This window comes from Lagopus leucura, unplaced genomic scaffold (genome assembly GCF_019238085.1).
Source record: "Lagopus leucura isolate 7727_CA_CO unplaced genomic scaffold, USGS_WTPT01 Super-Scaffold_73, whole genome shotgun sequence".
NCBI lineage: Eukaryota > Metazoa > Chordata > Aves > Galliformes > Phasianidae > Lagopus > Lagopus leucura.
The window spans coordinates 57,067,613-57,091,575 of record NW_024962252.1 but is presented as its reverse complement, the minus strand read 5'-3'; the positions used below and the strand labels follow the sequence as shown (position 1 = coordinate 57,091,575).

The window sequence follows — 23,963 nt, the reverse complement described above, 5'->3', positions numbered from 1 at the left end:
TCCTTCCTTCCTTCCTTCCTTCCTTCCTTCCTTCCTTCCTTCCTTCCTTCCTTCCTTCCTTCCTTCCTTCCTTCCTTCTTTCCTTCTTTCCTTCTTTCCTTCTTTCTTTCTTTCTTTTTTTTTCCAGAGGGTGAGAGGAGAAAGAAAAGTACAAATTTCTCAGTCCAGAGTTCTATTTTTCTCTGTTACTTTTCAAAGACCTTTTAAGGAAAAATATGGCTTTACAGAGAAGCCCTGCACCAAACAAAATATAGTTCTTGCATTTATTAAGCAGCTATTCTATGAAAACCAAATTGAACATTGATTGCCGGTGTTTTTTCTTCGGCTTAACATAATTACATTATCTCCCTTGTTTGAAAAGATCTGTTCCTACTGATTCTCATAGGTGAATTTTTACAAGCTCAAATACATTAGTATATCAATAACTTGTGATGGTGAAAATGAAATAAATTTGATTTTGACAGCTGGAAGCTAAGTTTAGGTAAAGCATGACTTCTCTTGGAAAATTTACTGTAAAATCTCTTATTTACACATAGGAAATTTTATATTACTAATATGTGGACAACTCATTACCAGATTAGGCTTTGCATGTTACTTTTCACTTGAGTACAACTATTTCTGTAAGTGCAGAAAAGCAGTCATCTCTGCAGTGGGACACTGTGTTTCAAGCCTCAAAGCAAACAAGATGCTCACATCTAATTGTTCAAAAGCAAATCCTCCCACCATCAAATGTTTATTCTCTTTGGAGGTATGCATATTATATTGAAATATGAGAAACCAAATCTATACTTTTCTGTGTTAACATAGACTTGAAGAAAATAGTCTCATTTCAAAACATTGGCAAGTTCTGCTACATTTAGGTTACTACTTCTGGCAGCCACCTGAACATTTGTCTCAGGAAAAGTATATGGATACTGTCATTATCTCCTGCAAAGGTCACTGATGTGTATGTTTCTATACATTTTAAAAATAATTGAGAAATTAGGGAGGCAACTAAGATAAACTCTTGGGTAAAAAATAGTTGAGTGCCATGACCTATCAGTCGGCGCTTCAGCTATTTGCTACTGACAGGCTTCATGACAAAGAGAACTGCAATGCTGAGCTCAGGATCTTTCCACATCTCTGTCCTATCAGGATGGAGACCATACTCATTCTCTGTCTATAGGAAGGCAGGAGTGGTAAATTCACAGTGTTCTACGGGACTAATCTGCAGATAAAAGCAAAGAAGCTGACAAGTCCTTCCACATCAGTTTTTTCCCAAGGATGAATGTAAGGAGTGTCTTCCTTATCTAGCTTGAAAGACATACAATATCTTCATTAGGAGAAGAAGCTGTTTTTTTAACTTAAAAGTTTCTGTGAACTTGTAGATTTTCCTCATTTCTTTGTATTAGAATGACAGCTACCTTCTCCAACCTGGGTTTGAGAAGTGTCAGTTAACACCTTGTCTCTCACACATCCTACTTCCCTAGCGCAGACAAGGTGTTACTGTGTCTAAGTATCAGAGGCTGGATTGCAAATGCCTGTTAACACCAATGTGGGAGGCCCACAGATAGCAGCATTTTGCAACTTGGAGCATATTGAGAGAGAATGACTCAGGGGAAGGGAAACAAAACAGAGAGATTTCTTGTTCCCCCAGCCCTCAGGACCCATGTGGTTCAGGCTTCTGTGACTCAGGGTTAGCACTGGCAGCATCCAGCAGCTTGTGACAGGAAACAGGGGACAGCCTTACCCCCACGGGTTCTGGCTTGAGACACAGCCACAAATGGCACCCTCTGGCAGGGCCTGAGCGTCAGCAGATCAGAACTAAAACCTCCTCAAGAGGAAAGCCTTCACTGCCACATTGTTTCTGTTCAGTGGACGGAGACTCGTATGTCTGCTCAGGCCAGATCTTCTAAGCTGCAGTTACATAAAATGCCTTTTAGTGTTACAAACTTCCTTAGACTTTCTGTAGCCAACACCAATTGGCTTCTCTACTACTTTCGCTTTACTTTAGCTAACATAAATAACGTGAGAAGTGGTGCTGGTTTACATTGTTTGCTTATTTCCACTGGAAGGACATTGCTACACTGGTCCTTAAAAACTAAGAGATTTAAAAAATAAATAAATCTTCAAGTGTGACGAAAAATCAAACTTTTAAGCAAGTTGCATCCTTCTTATGCTGAGCTTTTTAACCCTTTTTAGCATAAGTAACATTATGGAATGAAAAATGATAATTATTAAAAAAAAAGCAAATTAAGGCTGACAATTTCATTAAGCTGTGGTTTTCTCTAAAGCCATTTCATTTCACTTTCAATGATTTAAAGATTTCTGACAAATACGTATATGTAAATTTAACCCCCTTCTTACATTTTGTTTATACTTCTAAAGCTTTTAAGAAAAGCCTTTTAATCTCTTACCACTTTTTCATATTTTCACATTTTTTTCATGTTTATAATAATATTTTTATTTTTCCTGTTTTAGGTAATGAAAGCCTAGAAGAAAACTATGTTCAGGACAGTAAAATGGGATTCGTCATCAATGCTATATATGCTATGGCTCATGGACTCCAAAACATGCATCATTCCCTTTGCCCAGGACATGTTGGGCTGTGTGATGCTATGAAGCCAATTGATGGCAGCAAACTCTTGGAGTTTCTCCTCAAGTCCACATTCATTGGTGTTTCTGGAGAAGAAGTTTGGTTTGATGAAAAGGGAGATGCCCCAGGAAGGTAAAGTTTCATGTCGACATATTATACCAGATACTAGGATGTCTTTTCTTTGGCTGCTTTGCTAAAGCATGCAGCAAATACACTCTGAAACAGAAACGGAGTTATCTGGGTGAGTCTTACTAGTAGGAAGGAATAACAATGATAACACAAGATAAATTGATTATTACAGCTTCTGTTGGGGTAAGAGTTACTGTAAAGCCTGTAACAATTCTAGCGTTTTGGGGGAGGACAGACTGCATCTCAGAGATTTTTGGTATCTGAGTTAGTAAAGGGCTCAGCACTAGGGCTTTTTTATGGATAAGGCCTAATACAAGTGACTGGAGTTTAACAAAGAATTTGCTTGCTGAAATTTTAAAGTTAGGTCTATAGAGCATATCCTTTTCCAATTGGAACTCAGCTGGTCTGTGTGCCCCAGGACACAACAGTGCATCCATGCCAGAAAGTATTTAGTTTTGCTTGCTGAGCTACTGTGTGCTCTCCTTAACTAGTTTTAAATAAATTCAGCTGTCCCAGAATTCACAGACAGGTCAGGCAGGATAATTAATGGTGTTTGCTAGAAGGTGCTGTGTTCCTCTCATGTGGGGTCCAGTAGATTCCTGTTATGGTAGTTGCTACTGTCCATGCCCCCTTCTCCCCCTCTTCCCCAGAAGACACAGTGTGCACCCAGAAATGAGAGAGACAGCAATAGCATCACCTTGATTTCTCTCATGGAAGACAGCTGACAAATCTTTCCCTCTTCACTTAGGTTTATGGGCTCTGTCCAAATATTTTAAGTGAGACATCTCCCAGATTAATGTATTTATTTATTTAAAATAAATATAATTCAGCTGCTGGTGCATATGATTCATTATTAACAGAATTCTGCTCAGAGGTTTCTTCATTTAAGTTAGTTTTCCTACTGAGTTATTAAAGTGTTATAAAAGACTCTCTCACTCCATCTTTGGGCTTATTGCATAAATGCATCTGAGTGCCAACACTGCACAAAAGCAGTGCTCTGGAATAAACAGTTTGCAGCCTTCAAGGAATATTTGCAAGACACGGTGGCCTTAAAGCAACCCTTGTATCTATTCCTACCTTTTGTTATCAGAACTGATGAACTTTTTTACTGTTCTTTCCATTGCTTTCTGCATTCACATAATACATGCATTTAAACTGCTTAATACATTTAGAATAAGAAAAAGCTGATCAATTTGGTCTTGTCTCATTGAATACTGCATACTGTAGATTTTTCCAGCTGAAGTGTAGATGAGCTAGGTCAGATTTTGAAATTAATGGGTTAGCAATTCCTTATATTATTACACATACTCATACATTCAATGCAAATGTATAAATCTTATCTTAGCACATATAGTTTAGATAGCATTGAAAAAGTACTGCTTAATATAACTCTAAATTTATTATGCACTATTTATGTCGATAAAAGCATTTGCATACCTTGTTTTGTCTACTTTTTAGATATTTAGATTGATGTTAAATGTAATTTCCCAATTTTAGCTCAAATCTTGTTTATTATCTTGTCACCTGAGGGCATTTCCACAACTCTCACCAGTACAAATCCCAGAATCATAACAAATGGTTCTTGAATTCAAAATATAGAAGAGTTTGTGTTGGGGTATTTTTTTATTTTTTTAGTAGGTCAGGATGATAGAATTTATTCCTTGATTTACGGCATGGTTCTTTTTTTTTTTTTTTTTTTTTTTTTTTTTTTCCCCCTCCCTTCCCTCACCTATTTAGAATATGATTAGTCATGTTAGGTAATTCTTGCTCATCATTTATATTTTCACAGTTTGGTTAAGGAAGCTCAATCAATCTTCTTGTTGTTCATCCTGTAATTCTTGTATCATTCAGTGGTATTTATGACATGGGCGATATAATGTTAATGAATAATAATGTATATATGCAATGTGATCTGAGAAACAGGTTGGATCTTTGTTCTCCAGCAGTAGTTTATGCCTATATGTATGTAACTCAAGATTCATATTTGTTGCCACAGCCCTACGAAGAAAAGGTCTTTTTAGACAAGTGAATGTGCCATACATTTTGAATGTAACCAAAGATCATTTTATACCTCAGCAAAACAAAAAGCCACACATCGCATACAGCATCTAAATAAGTCAGAGATTGACCAAACTGAAATTGCCTGGTTTGTCAGCTTTTCTATGCCAGTGCAAGAAGGTATCATAAATATGCAAAAAGTTTTTTGAGGTTATGTTACTGTATCATATAAACAAATCAACTCCACAAGATGTAAAAAGGCAATGTTCCCTCATAGAAGCCAGCAATTGTTAGCAAGATCTGTGAGTTTCTTTGAGCAACAGTCTCTCATAATCCCCCTGGTTACACTGATCACAGTTAGAAAAGGTAGAGATGCCCACAGTTATGTTTTCCTGGCATTCGTACAGTTCTCTGTTTTGAATTCCTTATAGCTCTGGCAAAGCTTAACCATTTGTTTAGATAAAACTCTTTATTTTCTATCTCAGGCTCAATTTATACTTTCAAGCTTTTATCAAAATGAGATTTGAAATCATGAGGCGATTTTGAAAGGTTTATTTCTTTGTGTGGAATCTTTTCTTTGGAGAACATTTATGCAGAACTGTGAAGCAGAGCTGTATCAGAGGGGTACAAATGCACTCACTTAACTGATTTTACTGCCTTTAGGAAAAATGACCTGAATATAGCTTTGGAAAATAGACAACAGTATGTGCTCCCTCTACTGCTATTAAGAATACACTTATAAAATTGCTGAACTTTTGACATTCACTGAGTATTCCCATTTACTTTCTCAAAACTAATCATGTCACCCAAATTCTCAGAATGGCAGCAGAAGAAAAGAGGGATGCAGGAGTCCACGCCACATCTGTTTTTAGAACTTTGCAAGGGACAGAGGACAGATCCATGCATCTCATTACAGAACATATTTGAGGTCTTGTCTGTTCCAGTATGTCTACTAGACACAGTAACCTTATGACTACTAGCTCCGAAGTTTTGAGTAAATTATCAGTGCATAATATAAGCATTTAAAATATATTCAGTATATAAAGGAACGTGGGGCACATACCTTTTTTTTTTTTTTTTTTTTTTTGCACATACTTTGGCTCCATGGGTGGCTGTTTAGGCCGGTTACATCCTAGCATTGTTCAGCTTTGCTGTTTGCCATTCCTCCCTCAAGGATACCAAACTTACTGTCAATGCAGGTGTTATGACTGTTGAGCAAGTAACTTCAGCTATCTCAGGCTAACCAGAGATTTTTCAGAGCATGAATGCGCCCGTGACCAGCTCACAGTCTTGTTCACCTCAAAAATAACTTGTTTGCATGATCCAAACTCATTGGTCATGGCATTTCCCAATGTATGTGAGAGGTTGCTCTTACATTTAAAAAAATCGTTCATTTTCTTATGTGTAGAAAGCTTTTATACCTTCTGTAAATGCTGCCATACATGTATGACATCCAGCTGCCTCCATGATCCTCACTTTCTTAGAGCTTCACAACTCTTGTCAAACTCAGTTATTTCAAGATAATCATTTTTAGCTTGGACATAGGTCAAAACTCTTGAAGTTGTGTATGTCTACAAGGAAGATGGTGATAGAAGGAGGTATTGAAACACTGAATTTGTCCTTACTCAAATCAGGATTTTTTCATTAAAGAAAAGAAAGAAAGGGTAAAGAACTTATGCATGTCTCCAAAGCAAATGTATTTGTTAAATCACATTCTTCCGCTTAAAATTCAAGGTACGTATCAAAGCTTCAAGCACTGTACTACAACTTGTTAAATGCAAGACTGCTAAGATCTTGTAGTCTTCATACTTTATTCCTTGGCATATAACTGATAGAAAAGAGAGTAGTGTTACCAGAAAATATAAGATATATAGGCTTTCAACCTAAAATAAAATCATATCCTTGAATTTTCCAGCTCTTGACTGATATTACTGTAATGCTACTCTGTGCCTCGTAATATATTTTGGTAGAAAAGAAAACAATCTGTGTAGGCTTGAAAATTCCATTAAGGGAATGTGAATTTTTAGTAATCTTTTATTTTCCTTCCTGTATTCGTTTTCCAGTGCATAGTAAGTTGTTTTGTATTGATCTAATTCAAGGTCACACTAAAAACCAAGTAGGTTGTGCTTGCTAGAAAGAGGCATGTACATTCCTGCTCAATTACTCCTGTTTACTGAATCTACATTATAAAGCACCCTGCTGTTACTGCTTCTTGCTATGCTGAAAAAAGCACACCTTTTTATGTTATTCCTTTGTAAAAGATGGGAAATAAGAATTGTTCTCTAGCGACTTTGAAATTTACTCCTCTTCTTAGCAACTCCTCAAAGAGCCAGTTGGCAATCACACAGCTGCAGAGCTGGGTTTTGCACCAGTTTGGAGCTCTATTGAGATCAGTGGTGGGAGTTCCTTTTCCAGTGCACCCAGTGAATCTGTGCAGTGGTACCAATGTTGTCTAAGCATGCACATTTGCAAGACTGAGATCTAAATACAGTTTTAAGTAGACATTTTTTAAAACTATCTCTCTCTAGAGAGATCTCATAGATTCAGTTAACAAAACTGGGCATCCAGAGAGTAATTCTAGCACCTTTCCTCTGAGAACTACTGAGTTGTAATTTTTGCATATTTGAACCTCAACAGGGAAAAGAGAAATCATTGGATATTTCTCCCTGTTTGCCCTGAACCAAACATTCCAGTTTTATTTATAGCTCATACTTTGTTTACCTTTTATTCTTAATGTGAATACAGATAGGCAACACTCACTATAAACTAAAGCATCTTCTGTCCTGAGACAATCCAGTAAGGAAAAACAAGGCAGATCTGTAAAACAGAAAATGCTTTGTGATTTTCAGCTCTAGAGCTGAATTCTGGTTTGCAGTCCTCTTTTACCTCCCCTGATCATACTTCCCACATAACTCTCCTCTTAAGAGGCCAGATGATTTGTTCATCCTCTTTTGTGGTTCATCCCTGTGCTCTCTTCACTACTCATTCTCACATTCTTGCTTATTTCCTACTATGAAATTACCACAAATAATCACTGCTTTGCACAAACCACATTCTGTTAGTAAAAGAAGGAACTGAACACTTGACAGTAAAGGGTGTGCATACACATTAGGCCTTACAAATGGAGGGCAATGATGGAGGTAGGGAAGCAGAATGCTTTCTATAGCAGTGTTTTACGTTTCCTTTATATTAGCCTTTGGAAGTTCTGTCCTACTTGCCCACAGGAAGGAAGTTAATACTGTGGCTGGTTTGCTAACTTTTTGCATCAATCTCACTGAGCTGGATAATGTAACTAGTGCCTACGGTAAGCTTGTGACTTACCAGTTTAGTTAGAGTATTTTTACTGAAGGACTACTTCAGGGTTCACAACAGGAGCTATACTACAGACAGCCCGTACGTAGCCAACAAGTGAATGTTAATGATTCTGAAAAGTGGCTGAATAATGCACCATCCAAACATTGCTTACATGTGAATTTTTAGCAGAGTTTGCTGTCTTTGTTGTACAGTTCTTTCTGGACACGCAGTTTTTTTTACCCACAGTTTTCTGTAAACAGGACAGGAACTCAATAATAATTTAGCAATAAGAGATGCTATTTATTGTGATTCTATTGCAAATCCTGAAGTGTTTGATGTTTCTGAGAAATTCTAGTCCACAGTAAAATTTTATTCTTTGTATTGCAGGGCAGTGACTCTCTTTATATTTCTTCCTTTGAAGGTATGACATTATGAACCTGCAGTACATAGAGCCCAATCGCTATGACTATGTCCTCATTGGAACTTGGCATGAGGGTGTCCTCAACATTGATGACTACAGGATTCAGATGAACAAAAGTGGAATGGTCCGATCAGTGTGCAGCGAGCCTTGCTTGAAGGGGCAGATAAAGGTATGCATTAGACACTTTCTGCCATAAAAATATGAATTACCTAGCAATGCTCTTTCACTAAACTTAAGCAATCATCTTTCAAGACAAAGGACGTGTTACTTAGAACTTTCTTTTCTATAAGAAAGCCAAAAGGACAGAAGAACTCTTAGATAAACGTTTTGTTCTCGGTGTCCCATACAAAGGCCCATGCTTTCTAAAACTGCCTTTTGTAATGACTGTATGGGAACTGCTGAATCATGGCCTGAACCTCTGATTGATCACCTGAGGCGAGCACTGAGTCAGCCACAGGAGCACAGGTGAAGGCAATTCACCTGTGCTGCCAGAAGGGATGGAGCCTGGCTCCACCTCTCCTAGACCCATTTAAGAGCTGACCACCAGGGGGAAAGGGTCTCTTCTGGAGATCTCTCCTCTGGAGTTTTGCAGTGAGCCCAGAACACAGGTAAAAATTTTATCTATTCTCTTTTTGTTATTATAATCTGGTTTGCTAAACTCTCTTGTTTATTTTGTAATTGTAACATCTTTATATTCATCAACTATACAAATGATGCGGACTCTTCCAGCAATACAAGACTGAATTAAATTTTACCTTATATGAGAAAAAATGAAATCTTCATTTAATTATTGTCTACAACAGTTAGTGGCTAGGATTCACTTGGGGACAAATTCTTAAAATAGAGTAACCCATGAGAATCCACTATTTTGTTTCAACAATAACATCTACAAGAAAAAGGAGAAAACAAAGCCCTGTTTATATCTCATGTTCACAACAGAAGGTATGGAAACAAAAATGAAATCACAAACAGTAGCATTTGAATCATACTGCAAATATTTTGCCACCTGCCATGTGTGGATGACATAAAGACATGTTCTACCACTATCAAAATATTATGGATGTTGTAAGCTTAAAACAGTAAGAAGCCTGTTCAGGAATGTCACCTTAGAAATGCCTTTTTCTTTTTAATTTCATACAGTAGGAATATTTGCAGCTTTTAAATTGTGTATTGTTGCTATCAGCGATTGATGATTAATTATTTAGCAAAGGCTTAGTGAAATTCCCTATCAAACCTGGAGGGGAAGCAGTATTGTATTTACTGCTTTCCAAAACATCTTTTCTCTGTTTTTGAGATTGTGCAGTTTGTGTATGTGGATATATGTAAACAACATGTATACAAAATGCCAGCTTCAGCTCCTGTTGAAATCTATTGGAAAGTTTCCATAGAATGTAGAACACCCACAAAGCCATCATTTAATAAAATGAAATCTTTTATTTCACTTAACTCTGCATATCGATGAATACAAAGATCCTGGAGTAAAGGCTGAATTCCTACTTTCTGACACAGGCAGTCTTTGATGCAGCTCAAGATATCCTTAACCTTTTTTGCATCCCCCATGTAGTGAAACTAGCAGTCGAGATGAGGAAGCAATTTTCAACATCGGATCACTGCACTTAGCAGCATTCACATGAGAGAAAGATACAGCTTTCAGGGACATTTGTCTCCAAAAGAGCTGTTCTGAACTGTGTTCTTGCTCACCGCATACTGGTTTTATTTTCTACTAGAACAAAATACATCATTTTTTAGTTTAATTTTTAATTCGCTTATATTTTAATTTCTATCTACACTGATGTGGTGAGCCCCAAAGAGACTTCATTGTAAATAAGAATTTGAGTGCCTGTATTTCTATCTGTGCGTATATATAATAATAGTATATATAAATGCATGAATCGCTTTGTTCTAACCTTTGACTTAGTTTACTGCTTTTTATTATGCAGAAGATATTAAGTGTTCACTGAATGACTTGTCCTGACCAGAACCATCTCCCAGATTAAACCTCCTCTCAAGTTTGTTTGGAAGTGTAACACTGCGCCACTGTAAAGTACAAAACCATTTTTTGTCTTGGTAAACTCAGGGAAGAAAAAACACCACAATACCAAATACCAGCATAGAACAAAATGAAGTTATCTTAAGATATTATCCTTAAACACAATTTCTATCACAGAGAGGCAGATACAGAATAAGGACAAATATTTTTTCATTGTTTGCAATGTCCCACACACAGAAATCCTATCATATTTTAAACAATGCAGGCAGTATGTATTTACTGTGGGAAGCTCTGTGCTGTTTTATACAGGATCATTGCTGAGGGTATGTTTTGCATTTCAGGTGATCAGGAAAGGAGAAGTGAGCTGCTGCTGGATTTGCACTGCTTGCAAAGAGAATGAATTTGTTCAGGATGAATTCACTTGTAAAGCCTGTGAACTTGGCTGGTGGCCAAATGCTGAACTGACAGGTAAGGAGGTGTCCCTCAAAATGTGTTCCTTTTTGACAGGGTACAATAAGAATGGAGTGTGTTGAAGAATAAGGTGTTAACATGCAAAGATGCTAAAGGAAAAAACTTCCTGGGCACATCAAGTTGAACTGTGCTGTATCTTTTGGCTCAATTCAACAGCAGTGACAATAAAGATGAAATTTGTACCAAGATAAAATGACATGCTCTGTCTGTTCCTCCCTTTCAGTTAACATAAGTATTAATAAAGCTGCTAAAAATACTAATGAACGTAGCAGAATTTGCTGCAATTTTAGCAGTGATAATCACAAGGGCTCAGAGCATCATTGTCAGATAGACGTGATACGCTTTCTGCTCATTCTGTCATGCAAATAGTAATACTTCATTTGGAATTTCTGAGCTTTCAAAAACTATCAGAATTTCCTTTGGTATGAGCATCATTCTCTCTGAACCCATCACCACAGGGAAAATCAACATAATCCTAAGAAAGATAGACGAAAGAAAGGGAAAATTTGGAAAGGAAGAGCAAGAACTTGTCTTCCCTGTGTATATGCTTTAAATGAGTTGTATGCTATGGCATCTTTCTCTTATTTTGTACCCGTTTGGGGGAACTGCCCATACCTGCTCTGAGCTTTGCACTAGCCATGACCTCAAGGAAACAGGTGTAATGCACTGAGAAGTACCACCTTGATCTGGGAAGCTGCTTTGTAAAGACCTTGTCCCATGTTAAATCTGCAGATTTTCACTGCCAGAGCATCATAGTCAAAGAAACTATCTGACTGTGTAGCTGAAGAGCAGCTGTGCAACTTACTTATTGTCCTTTAATATAACTGGGTGGCAACTAAATGTTGCTTCAGCACTACAGATAAGTGATATTAAGCAAATTCACTGAAACCAAATGAAGTTTCAGGAGATTTCTTCTGGAAGGGGAAACTGACCGTTTCTCCAGCTAAAAATGTGTTATAAATCACAAAATAAACAAAAAACTGGAAAAATTGAGATGTTCCCTATTGCGTTAGTTTTCCTTTTTGTTTTCTTTTGTTTGTGTGTTTGTTGGTTTGGGTATTAGTTTGTTTAAAAGGATAATAAGCTATGGTTGTGTACCACCTGTGTGTGTGTCTATCTCCTGTAACTCTGACTCAAATAGTCCCTTTCCATCTCTTACTCTGATGTGCAATTGAACCTCTTTCAGCAAGTCTTGTCAGGATACAGAGATCTCAGTGATCATTCTGTTCTTTCAGGTTTCGTGTAAATGGGCAGTAGAAAGAGGAGTCTTTAAAAAATGCCTTCTGTAAGGGTCACAGTTGTGGATAAAAATATTATTTTTTTTAAGCCCTAGAAAATCTAGAGCATATAGAGTTATATATCTTGAATGCTGTAAAAGATAAAATTCAATACTACTATCTATGACGCCCATGTCTGCTAGTGTTAAATCAGAACCATGCTCTTTTAGTTTTGGAGGTTTGCAGAATTATTTGTATCTACTATTCAGGGAAGAAAACTGGAACTTCTTTTTAATCAATAAGGCAGAACAAGAACATGGTGGGAGATCAATGTGTACTTGAATGAATATGGTTGCCCAAAATAGCTTAAATAGGGGCATGTCAAAATGACAGGCACTGCTGAAAGGAGTTGAAGAAAACATGAGTACTGGAAAAAATCTCAGGGGCATGTTGCAATCTATTAACTTTTAATGAAATCAGTAAGTGACCTGCTGATTTGTGTTTCTTCTCAGCAAAGACACTGGGCTGCTGCTGTCCTAAAATTGCAGTAGCATCAGTCAAGTGATGGCACAGCCATCAACTGATTTCCTAGAGAACCTCAAAATGGCAGCATTGGCAGCTGTACAGTTTCTGTACACCTGCTTCACTCTGGGGAAAGATTTTTTAACCCCTTCGTATCTACTTGAATTGCAGTAGGAATTACAAAGTTATGAAGAGAAACTACTGGTATCCTGCCCTTTAGCAAAGGGAAATTCAGCTAAACAAACTCTGGCTTTTGGGCTTTGCTGGCATCTCCACTGGAACCTTTTAATTTGAAATTCCTCTTTCTAGCATTTTTTTTCCCCCATCAAATATGTTTTTATAATTTTTTTGTTGTATTCACACCCTTCCATTCTAGACACAGACGTTAACATCTTGCATTCCAGATAGTATTTCCCTTTGCCTTAAATCATAAATGCTAAACATGTATGCAGTTCTATTCTCAATTTTCCATTACAGATAGACTTCGAAATTATTAGACCTTCCAGGAAACGTGAATTGCATACTAACCTGTTTCCCAAGACGTGCTTTTCAAGGTTCTCATTTTTTCCATTTGAAACCAAACTATGCAGCCCAGCATTCCTTTCCTGATATTAAATCTTATTTTTAAATATAAAATGTTTTGCTTACTTCCCCTAAAAAAGTGGTCATTGAAGTGGAGTTAGCAGACATAAAGAACTTCTCACCATAAATAACAAACTGTATATTTAACCTAACCTGACAAATGGTCAGTAACAATAGTACCTAAAGGTCTTGTGCCAAGAAGTGCCATCCTTTACGGATCATAAGTTGTATAAGAGCAGTGAATATCAAGCTAGTATACCCAGTTTTCTTCACTTTAAACAAGCAAGGAGACGAAGTTTTATAGAACTATCATAAAATGGATTACCTGGGATGCTTTAATGACCTCAGAAAATATATTGGAGAGTTGTATTGGTTTTGCAGTATGAATATAATTTTAAAAAGTTTAAAAAAAAAGTGAAAATTGATTAGCTTTCTACTCAGGGAGATGATTCATGGTTACACTGTAGGGGACAATAATAGATGAAAACTACCAAACAGCTTTTTACTAGAAACTTTTAACAGTGAAGTTTTTGCTACTGATCATCTACTTTTTAAAATTTTTATTTTTTTTTTTAACACACATAATTTGTAAGCATACTCTTTCCTGAGTATCTTCCCCCTATCTCAACACAATTCCTGAGTCCACTGTCTCCTAGATGGCAAATGATCCACCTTCACAGATGCTGACAACCAACAACTGTTTGCTGATATAAGCAGTGAAGGCGCTTTTTTTTTTTTCAATGTTTGTAGCACATGTGGCTCTTGGGGCTTGCTGGTGCACAGGAATTGCACTGATGCAACAAAACAGGTTTCTAAAACCTTGCAGTGGGTAAGTTTAAAGCGATCGATATACTTACCCACATGCTGAATCAGGGCTATGGCTCTGAACACGTTGTTTAAGACTGAATGAGTATGGCTTACATTGCTAAGCACACACTGAAATGTAAGCCTTCCAGCAACCACATACTTCTTAAAGGAAAGAGCTTTGCATGTGTTAATCAATTAGTTCACTTTTATATCAAACTAAGAGCCAATTCCCATTCTGGGCTGCTGCAGCCAGTGGCCAGAGCTCCTAATTCTAGTAAAAATTTTTGTGATTACATTTCGCCACAAAAATACTGGTTGGAAGAACAGTTTCTCCCCACTTGCCTCAATCCTGAGCAAAATTCCTTTTCCTTATAAAATACATCTTCCAGATGCATGCACCACCATTCTTATTGTTCTTGATGTTACAGGTGATGCATAGCATTACCTGTATTTAAGTCAGACCAGTACTTTTAGATACAAAGAGTTCAGAATGGTAAGGCGTTCTTTCCTTTCAAATGACATTGGAAGACATTAAAAGCCTGTGCAGAAATTTTCCATGTCAGGACTTTGCCTCAGGCTGATTCTTATACTCTTTTTTTAAATTTTTTAAAAATTTTAACTAAACCCTTTTCTTTCTGACTGTGATATCACAACAAAATTTTGTTCACTCAGCCCTGATCTATACCTCAACTTGCTTATTCTGTATTTAAAAGGGACAACTTTACATTTTCTTGTATTATTGATAATATTTTTCTTTGTCATCATGTGGAAGATGTACCTAGATTGAGAAGAATTCTGGGTGTCAGAAGCTTTCGTACAGGAAGACTTCTGCAGATATGCACCATACTGAGGAGGGAAGGGCTGAGTGTGGCTTTTCTCTTAACAAAATCAAGACCTTATTAAGATTCAGCAATGAGACAGAGTTAAAAAAAAAAAAAAAACAAAAAACTTTTTTTAATAAAATCTTTTTTTTTTTTTTTTTTTTTTACTAAAATCACCTTCAGTAAAATGTACTGTGTCTTTATTCTTATTTTTATAAAGATTAAATTAACTTGGGGAGGTTAAATGCTGCCATTCTGATTTGAAATAATCCTGTCCCTGCTGAAATGAAGTTTTGGTGCTCTTTGTCTGTGATCTGTTCCCAGCCCTACCTTTGGTATGCTGGACTTGTCAGCATGTCTTCCAATGAATAGTAGAAGAAATATTTCGTTTTTCCTTGTAGCATCATAAGCCAATGTTTGACTCACTCAGAACTAATGGTATTTTTTGAAAATATTTTGTCTAATCTTTCCTATGTTGTGGTTCACTCATTTGCAAAGTGGTCTTAATAGTCCATGATATATAGGCAAAAGCCAATGTTTGGATTATAGTAGAAGCCGGAAATAAAAGTTCTCTCTTCAAGCAGGTAACTTTCTAACACTCTGTTTCTTTTCTGTACACTGCAGGCTGTGAACCCATTCCTGTAAAATACCTTCAGTGGAGCAATATAGAATCTATTGTGGCTGTGGTCTTTTCCTGCCTGGGGATCCTGGTCACCATGTTTGTCACCCTTATCTTTGTGCTCTACAGGGACACACCTGTTGTCAAATCCTCCAGCCGGGAGCTCTGCTACATAATCCTTGCTGGCATCTTTCTGGGTTATGTCTGCCCTTTCACCCTTATCGCAAAACCCACCACAATATCCTGCTACCTCCAGCGCCTTCTGGTGGGTCTCTCTTCTGCCATGTGCTATTCTGCCCTTGTGACCAAAACCAACCGCATTGCACGCATTCTGGCAGGCAGCAAAAAGAAGATTTGTACCCGCAAGCCACGCTTCATGAGTGCGTGGGCCCAAGTGGTCATTGCCTCCATTTTGATCAGCGTGCAGTTGACACTGGTGGTCACGCTGATCATCCTGGAGCCCCCGATGCCCATCCTCTCCTATCCCAGCATTAAGGAAGTTTACCTTATCTGCAACACCAGCAATTTGGGTGTCGTGGCTCCTGTGGGCTACAATGGACTCCTCATCATGAGCTGCACTTACTATGCCTTTAAGACTCGCAATGTGCCTGCCAATTTCAACGAGGCCAAGTACATTGCATTCACCATGTATACCACTTGTATCATCTGGCTGGCCTTTGTACCTATCTATTTTGGGAGCAACTACAAGATCATCACCACTTGCTTTGCAGTGAGCTTGAGTGTGACAGTGGCCCTGGGGTGCATGTTCACTCCTAAGATGTACATCATCATAGCCAAGCCCGAGAGGAACGTCCGCAGTGCCTTCACCACCTCAGATGTGGTGCGTATGCATGTCGGGGATGGCAAGGCACCTTGCAAGTCCAACACTTTCCTCAACATATTCCGGAGAAAGAAACCAGGGGCTGGAAATCCAAAGTAAGTGCTTGACTGAAGATACACGTCTCTCTGTATTATATGTCCCTCTCTTTGCCATCCTATCTTGGTTGACCATACTTTTCTGAATAGTGAGGTATGTAATATTCCTTTCTCACATGTAGCAGAAAAGGTAGAAATTATCCTTTATATCTAAATTTTGGGTGGATGTTGATATGTTGCTTCTCATTTTCTTCACTGTTCTAAAGGCAGCCCTGTATACAACTCCCTCTACCTCTAGGACAGGTCAGGCAGTGGGAAAGTAACTAATTTCCAAATTCATCTTCTTCTATCTCTCCCTATATGTAAGAGGGGACTCAAACCCCTACAGCTGCTCTGCACTGTTCTCCTAACCAAGGTGCAAGTGCTGCCTTTTAGGAAAGGGAACCAGAAATCTGTGTCTGAGTGGCTGTAAATCATGTGTAGTTGTCTGAGGCCACTAAGGCTTGTGTGTGAAAGCTGAAGTTTGAACGTTGGTTTGTAAGGTAGTGTTTTGTTATAGTCCACTTGATTGTCATCCAAAAGCACCCTTCATAATATTCCTATGCTTTATTTAATACTCAGAATTATGAGCAAGTCTCTTAATCATCAGCAGTGTAAACTTGTCCATGTTCCCAAACCCAGTGTTTGTGTGAAAAGTTGCACTAATGGTGAATATGGGTTCACATTCACATCTGTTAAGCTTGTTATTCCTCTTGCTAAAAATTGAAAACAGCCAAACTGCAGCAGAGGGAAAGAGACAACTGTCGCTTCCAGCATCTTCCTGTGAGCAGCAGTCTCAATGTTTATGCTTTTTATGATCTTATCCCACTTTCATCTTTAAAGAAGCACAACAGGGCTAAACATGAACTTAGGTTTTTTCCCCTCACAATTTAAAATAAATATCAAAATAATAAAGAACCAGTGAAGTCCACATAAATTCAGTTAATTTCCATCTCTTTGGGATTTGTAGGTTTCTCCGAGTGGCATGCACTGGTTTTGATTTTGTTTGCATAAGAATGATTTTTGCATGTTTGTATGGGAACTGCTGAATTATGGCCTGAACCTCTGATTGACCACTTGAGGCAAGCAATGAGTCAGCCCTGGGAGCACAGGTGAAGACGATTCTCCTGCGCTAGCGGAAGGGGTGGAGCCTCGCTCTACCTCTCCTAGACCCCATTTAAGAGCTGACTACCGGTGGGGAAGGATCTCTTCTGGAGATTACTTCTCTTACAGACTTCTCAGTGAGCTCAGTATAAGGGTAAGCTTTCCATCCGTTCTTCTTTAGTGTGATAACTTGTTTAGCCTAACTTTCCTGTATATATCTTTATTATAACATCTGTGTATTCATTGATTACATGCATGTTCTGGAGATGGAAGGGCAAGGCTGAAGGCAATACCATACAAAACAGACAAGATAATGGCAAAGAAACGAATGGGTACATATGTAACCCAAATACACAACTCACTGTTCCATGGAATTTCAACTCCCAAGCCATTCAGAGAAAGTTGGGAGTAGAAGGCAGTTGTGAGGGATCCCCTTGCAAGTAAACAGACTCCCTTTTATGGTAGACTGCCAAAAACCTCTAGTTCATTAGCTTGATTTCCTTGCTCAGATGAAGCTTCATCTACTTTCCTCTCATTCTGTGAACACTGGATTGGGTCTTAACACGTCTGTAAGAAACTAGGGTGGTGTGTCTGCAGTGTAGTCTCTGGCTGCTGCTATCTTTAAGGCATGTCTGACGAAAAAAACTATTGAGTATTTTACATTATGAGTGACTTAGTAACTAATTCTTCATTATTCTTTATTGTGCTCACTGTTCTTCTACCTTCCTGAAAGAAAACTATGCTTTAAAAAATACAGAGATACTGTACTTTAGAATCCAGTTTGCAACATGAGAAAACATTTCTCCCTCTTTAAAAAAAACCAGCTTCCATTCATCATTGTCACTTTTATAAAACAACAGAGCTTACCTGAGCTTTTAGGAAAAATATTTGTTGCATAATTTTAGCAAGCATTTCTTGACCTCTGTTGAGCCTGTGTGAATGATATATAGCCAGGAAGCCCACAGATTTTTAAAGACTAAAAACCCAACAATTATTTACTTTGAGTTTTATTTTTGTCTGATGTCTAGGGTCCAGCTCCTGTGCCAAGCAAAAAAATACTGAGAAAACCAACTTGCTAGAACTTTGTAAGCATCTAGCTAACTCAAATATATGTTTGCATCCTTCCTGAAATTGGACTTGAAACAATTGAAAATACCAACAGGAGCAGTCTCCAGGAAAATTTTTCATGTCTTTCGTTATCTGACAAAACTTGAGATTAATTTTCCAGTTTTCTCTCAATAATTTAAATTAATTGTTTGTTGTTAGGCTTCTTTATTTTGTAATTGGCCTTCCCTATGGCCATATGTCTCTCTCTGTAAGTGGCAGGCAGTGTTTCACTCAGATCATCTGTTTTCCAGCTGTTTTCTTTTCTGTTTTCTTTGTCATCTGTTCTTTTGCATACCAGCTAGTTTTTCTACTTTTTAATTTTCATTCCTCTTTTCCTGTTTGGACTGATCTTGTCTGCTTATCCAGTGAATTCCAATTCCTCCCTCTAAATAGGAAAGCACATTCATTTACATTAAAATAGTGTGCAGGTATGGATTTAAATTGAGTTAACTTTAAAATTGGAAACCAGTTTCAGTTTGCAGGGGCAAGTCAAACTGATATAAACCTTGTACTTGCCTGCAATGTTGTGCAATTAGCTTAGCTAGTGTAACTTTGGATGCGCAGGAAACCAACCAGCTTTTCCTTTTTCCTTCCTGAAATATAACAGAAGAATTAACCAAGCAAGTCTATTAGCATGGGATCTATTAATCAATAGAAAACTTCCCACTGCACCTAATGCTGATACAGAGGTCAGAATATCCTTCTGAAAATTGGCTATCTCAGCTGAACTACAAACACAGTTCCAATGAAGATGTTCAGTAACATTGATCTTCAACTTAAATAAGAAAGTGCTTTGCTTTTCCTTATCTGAGGCACTCTAAAATGCTGTCTGCAATCATGAGGGTATGAACTCTCTTGGTTGAGTTGAATTGTGGGCAGTTACAGACAGCACTGTTTTAAACAGAGGTGGCTAGGAAGTTTCCATGGGGTACGTTTTCCATCAGAAAATTCTGGCCCCTTGAAACATTTCAGAGAATTGGATTTTGACAGGAAGGATGTTCTTCATGCCAGAAATACTTTTTTTTTTTTTTTTTTTCCTCCCCTACATGAGAATGAAGAAATTAGAAACTGTGAGGGAATTGTACCACAACAGTCACTAAGACTGTTAAGGTACTCAGTTAAATTAAGAGCACCTCCTTCAGAACTCAAGTGAATGTCCTACAGCTGCACCATGCACTGTTCCAGGGCAAATCTCCCCCTTTCTCTCTATTCTTGACCATCAGTGTGTCCTGGAGAACAGAAAAAAGTCCTGATGCAAACCCTAGAGATATGCTCTGTATTATTCTGTGAGACAGTTTGAATCTGGGTCTGAGAGATCCCTAGTGAATGTTTTCAGTACTAAGATACTGTCAGTCTCTTCCACTTGTCAAATGAATATTTAAATATTTATTAAAAATGGAACAGCTCCATCAGAAGAGATAGAGTGATCTCTGCTGCTTTTATTGGAGCTGTGTGGGGGCATTTATTGCTGGTGTGTGCTGCTTGGTGACATTACAACATCTATTGTCTGTTACAGAATGATGACATAGCATTTCTTTAGGAGAGTCTTTTTCATCTCCTTTCCAGCTGTGAGACTGTAACTTTCTGATGTAGATCTTGCTGTGATCATTGATCACTGACTATGAATACTACTTTGGTCTGTGAAGGTCAATCATGCTGAAGAGCAGCACTCCTATGAAGTGCTTGTAAGAAACAAGGGCAGATATGTAGGAGGGAGGACTAAGGAGGGATGCAGCTCCACCTATCTAGCGCAGCTCATTTGGAAGTGTATTCCCTACATCTTCTCCATAGTTGCCTGCAGCACTCTTCTACAACATAAATCACCAAGGAAGTGGTGCTTCTTTCTGGTCTACATGTGGAAAAAAAATAACCAGTGATACTGAAGATGATAATCTTCAGGATTCTCCACTCTTCTCTAGCTATTGCTTCAAGTGGACCCTGTTTGGCACACGGGAGGCTGGAGGATGTCTTGCATTGCTTTTCTATGCTCCACACATGCGCTTCAGATAGAGCTTGAGATGTGCAGCAAGACTCACCTCTTTCCCATACTTCCTGCTAAGGGGGAATTGGAATAAGTTCTCTGTGGGTAATTAGCTAGAGGTTTGGTGGTAATGCAAAGCAATTGCTTTGGTTTTTGTGTATAAGTTGTTTAAAATTTTTCGATTAAGAGTCTAGGTCTGGACAGAATTTTAGTGCACTCTGAGTCAACAGAAGTAAGGACTTGGCAAAATTTGAGTTGAAGGGAAAGCCAAGTAGCAAAGACTCACTGTGTGGTCAGGACTTTGCATTAATGTTTGAGCCATCTCTATACCCCCTTCTACCTTTAATACATCTGCATTCAATTATTTTTCCTCCAACTGCCTGCATTGAAAAATGAATGACTGTTTTTAAATACTTCTAAAAACATATTTTTAATTTTTTTTTTTGGACATTTTGTCTGTCCATGCCTCTAGGTTGCTCTCTAAGCAGTATTTGGAAAGTGACTTGAGCCAAAGGTCTCTCAAAAGGACTGTATTTTTCTCCAACAAAAAGGTCAGGCAACCCAACATCTCCAACTATGTTGTCCCTGACTTTCTGTTTCTGATCTTCATCCGTTCTCTATGTGGACTGTGAAATTTAGCTGGGATTCAAGTTTCTCAGCTATCTCTAGTAATACATATGCTCCCTTAACAGGGCTTAGGGAGCCATCTGCTTTTTTCTCCTGCTAGTTATAAAATTGTCTCCAGGTGTTCATAAATTACTCCCTCTCTAAAATGACTCGCTTAGATGCTATTTCATCTTGAGCAAGCTATGATGGTATGCTATGTTTTTCTGGGACTCGCTTCGCTTGGCAACACAGAGTCCAGAAAAGCTTTTGGACTTCACCTCCTTCTATTTCAAAGCCACCCACAGACAAACAGCAAGGGGAATCTTAGCATAACTACAGTCAGAAGGTAGGACACTTTGTTTCACTGTTTATGGTGGTAGGAGGAAGCAAATGTACTGTGCAGCACGACAGGAGTTGAAGCTTCTGGAAACAAAGAGTAAATGTTCAACATGTTCAGTTACAGTCAAACCAGTGCGGATTTTTTACATCCTCTCTGTTGATCCAAATCAAGTGTCTCATCATAGGAGGAGATGGCTGGGAGTATTCTTTTTTCTCATTCTCAAGTTACTACTCCAGACAGTCAATAAGGTATCTTAAGTAAGGGGTTATGGAGGCAAGAGGATAAGGGAGAGAAGTAGGAACAGAAAATGAAAAAAAAACTTTAATGCAGGGAAGATGATGTGTTTTGTCCTGACCTCTGTGAAATCAAACAAAAACAATCTCAATTTGGCACAGCTGTGCAGAGAATATTTCACTCTGGTTAAAATGCATCAAAAGATCTGTAAAAAGATGGCTTATTGGAAAGTGCAAGGAGAATTGATAATAGCCATTGTATCTTCTCATTTGAAATAGAATATATTTCTAAACTCCAGGACATAAGCCCAATCTGAGAAGTTTATTTTCTTCAGTCCTAAACTGCAATACATAGTATGCACCATGTAAGAGTTATCTTTAAATATTTGTTGTATAGGTCGGTTTCTCTGGTGTAGTTTTATCTTCCTATGGCACATCCAGATAAGTATAGAGACAATCACTGAATCTAATAGGAAACTGACTAGCTTGTTAACAGTTTAGAATATTAAACTGATGCAGTGGGCAAATTTCACAAGTACTGTGATATCCACAATAATGACATGCCATTTATTTTAACCATAACGTACTCTGGAACACATTAAATTTAAGGCGCTTTCAAGAACAGCTTTAAATTTGTGGTGTGCACAGCTGTTCTGTTAAGGCTTTATGAGACACTTTTGAAGCAGCAGAGAGGTTGTGATCTCCTGCTAGTTGCAAATAGTGCAAAGAGTAAATGAGGCGGGGGGGAGAAAAAAGATAGTGGGAAAAAATAATACAAAATAGGTTAGGTTGCCTATTTAAATTATTCATTTGTCATTGTATGCTTGATCTCCTCAATAACCCAGCAATAAAAGTCTAGACCTCACTTTTGGTGAAAGGTGCAGGGTACGGTGCTGGTCCACAGCCATGCATGTGTGGCTGTGTGTTCCCTAGCCCCATGTCAGGGCATCATGACCACAGGGCTCTTGATCTGTCCCTGTGTCCCTGCCCAGAGTAGGCAAATGCTCCTGTTGCTGGGCAGATGCAGAAGTGGCAGCTTTGATTTGGTTCCCTGGTGCCACAGATGTCATGAGGAAGGGCTGTCCAGCTCACCCTCCGTCTCTGTGCTTGCTGAAGCCCTTCCCAGTGGTTGTCTAGATTCTGTGTGCAGTTGACTCCTTTGTCCTTTTCTGATGCTTTTTTTTTTTGGAGGAAAGCATCTTGTATGCTCACAGGGATGACTGAAGGTTTTAATGCAAGCATCTCTCTCAGCAGTTGGTAAGTTTGCTGGGCTATTTACCAGGTTTAAAACATTAATGATTTTGTGGACACAGCACTGTGACAGACAGCAGCTCTTACTCTGTTCTCTCATAGATGTGATGTGAATTTCAAATAAGAAAATTTAACAAACTCAGTCAAGCTGTTCAGTCCTTGTCAGCGTATTGATTTAAGTGAATATTTAAAGCTCCCAGAAGACAATTACATATTTCCGAAGGGGTTCTTACAATTGATGTGGAAGAATTGGAAAGAAACGCCAAGTAAGGGAGTTTGCAACTTAAGAATCTAACAGCTGTATCTTCTAGCTTCACTGCAGCATTGTCCATTAAGTTTGAGATATCCAATTATAGCTAATAGTGTGACACTACTTAAATTTATATTTGCTGTGATATAAATGATGTAGCTCAGTCCTAAGAATCTGAAAAAGCATAAAATAGGTGATAAATAAGTCTGAGTCACTTCCATACTTTTTATTTCTAGTGATTTAATAAATACTAAAAATCATATTCATTTAAAAACCAGACATTACACATGTATACACCAAGTTATATACCAAGATGCAAGTCTGCTAGTATTTTTGCAATATAACCAGTATGGAGACATAATTTCTCTTCTTCTTCTAATGAGGAATAAAGGAAAATGCTAAACAAGATGCTGTAAGTTTTTCTTGTCAATTAGCCCACCTAAAGATCATCCCAGCACATGCATAGCCAATTATATTTCACTCCTAAGACGAGAGCACAATCAAGTATCTGATGCCGCTGGGATAGTTGTCATGAAGTGCAAGCTTACATGAAATGCAACACAAGTCATCTGGCAGTTTAGGCTCATTTCTCTGGTTTCCCTCCTATGATCAATCAGAGGGTAGCCAAGGCCACATTGAAAGGAAATTATAGAAATGCTGAGATGAGGTTCTTCAGTAGCCCCCTAGTAAGGGCAGTGAGCATAGTCTTTCCTCCCCACGCTACTCCCCT

The 23,963-nt window shown here is 38.1% G+C and overlaps 1 protein-coding gene across 3 annotated transcripts in view; it reads left to right on the top strand.

The window, feature by feature from the left end:
* The window catches only part of GRM1 (glutamate metabotropic receptor 1), a 173,635-nt gene that overhangs the window by 129,034 nt on the left and 20,638 nt on the right, over nucleotides 1-23,963 (top strand). For all 3 annotated transcript variants that reach the window (XM_042885441.1, XM_042885459.1, XM_042885451.1), the window contains exons 4-7: nucleotides 2,461-2,707; nucleotides 8,418-8,586; nucleotides 10,749-10,875; nucleotides 15,452-16,382. In XM_042885441.1, coding sequence (XP_042741375.1) covers nucleotides 2,461-2,707; nucleotides 8,418-8,586; nucleotides 10,749-10,875; nucleotides 15,452-16,382 — 1,474 coding nt within the window. The remainder of the gene's footprint in view (nucleotides 1-2,460; nucleotides 2,708-8,417; nucleotides 8,587-10,748; nucleotides 10,876-15,451; nucleotides 16,383-23,963) is intronic.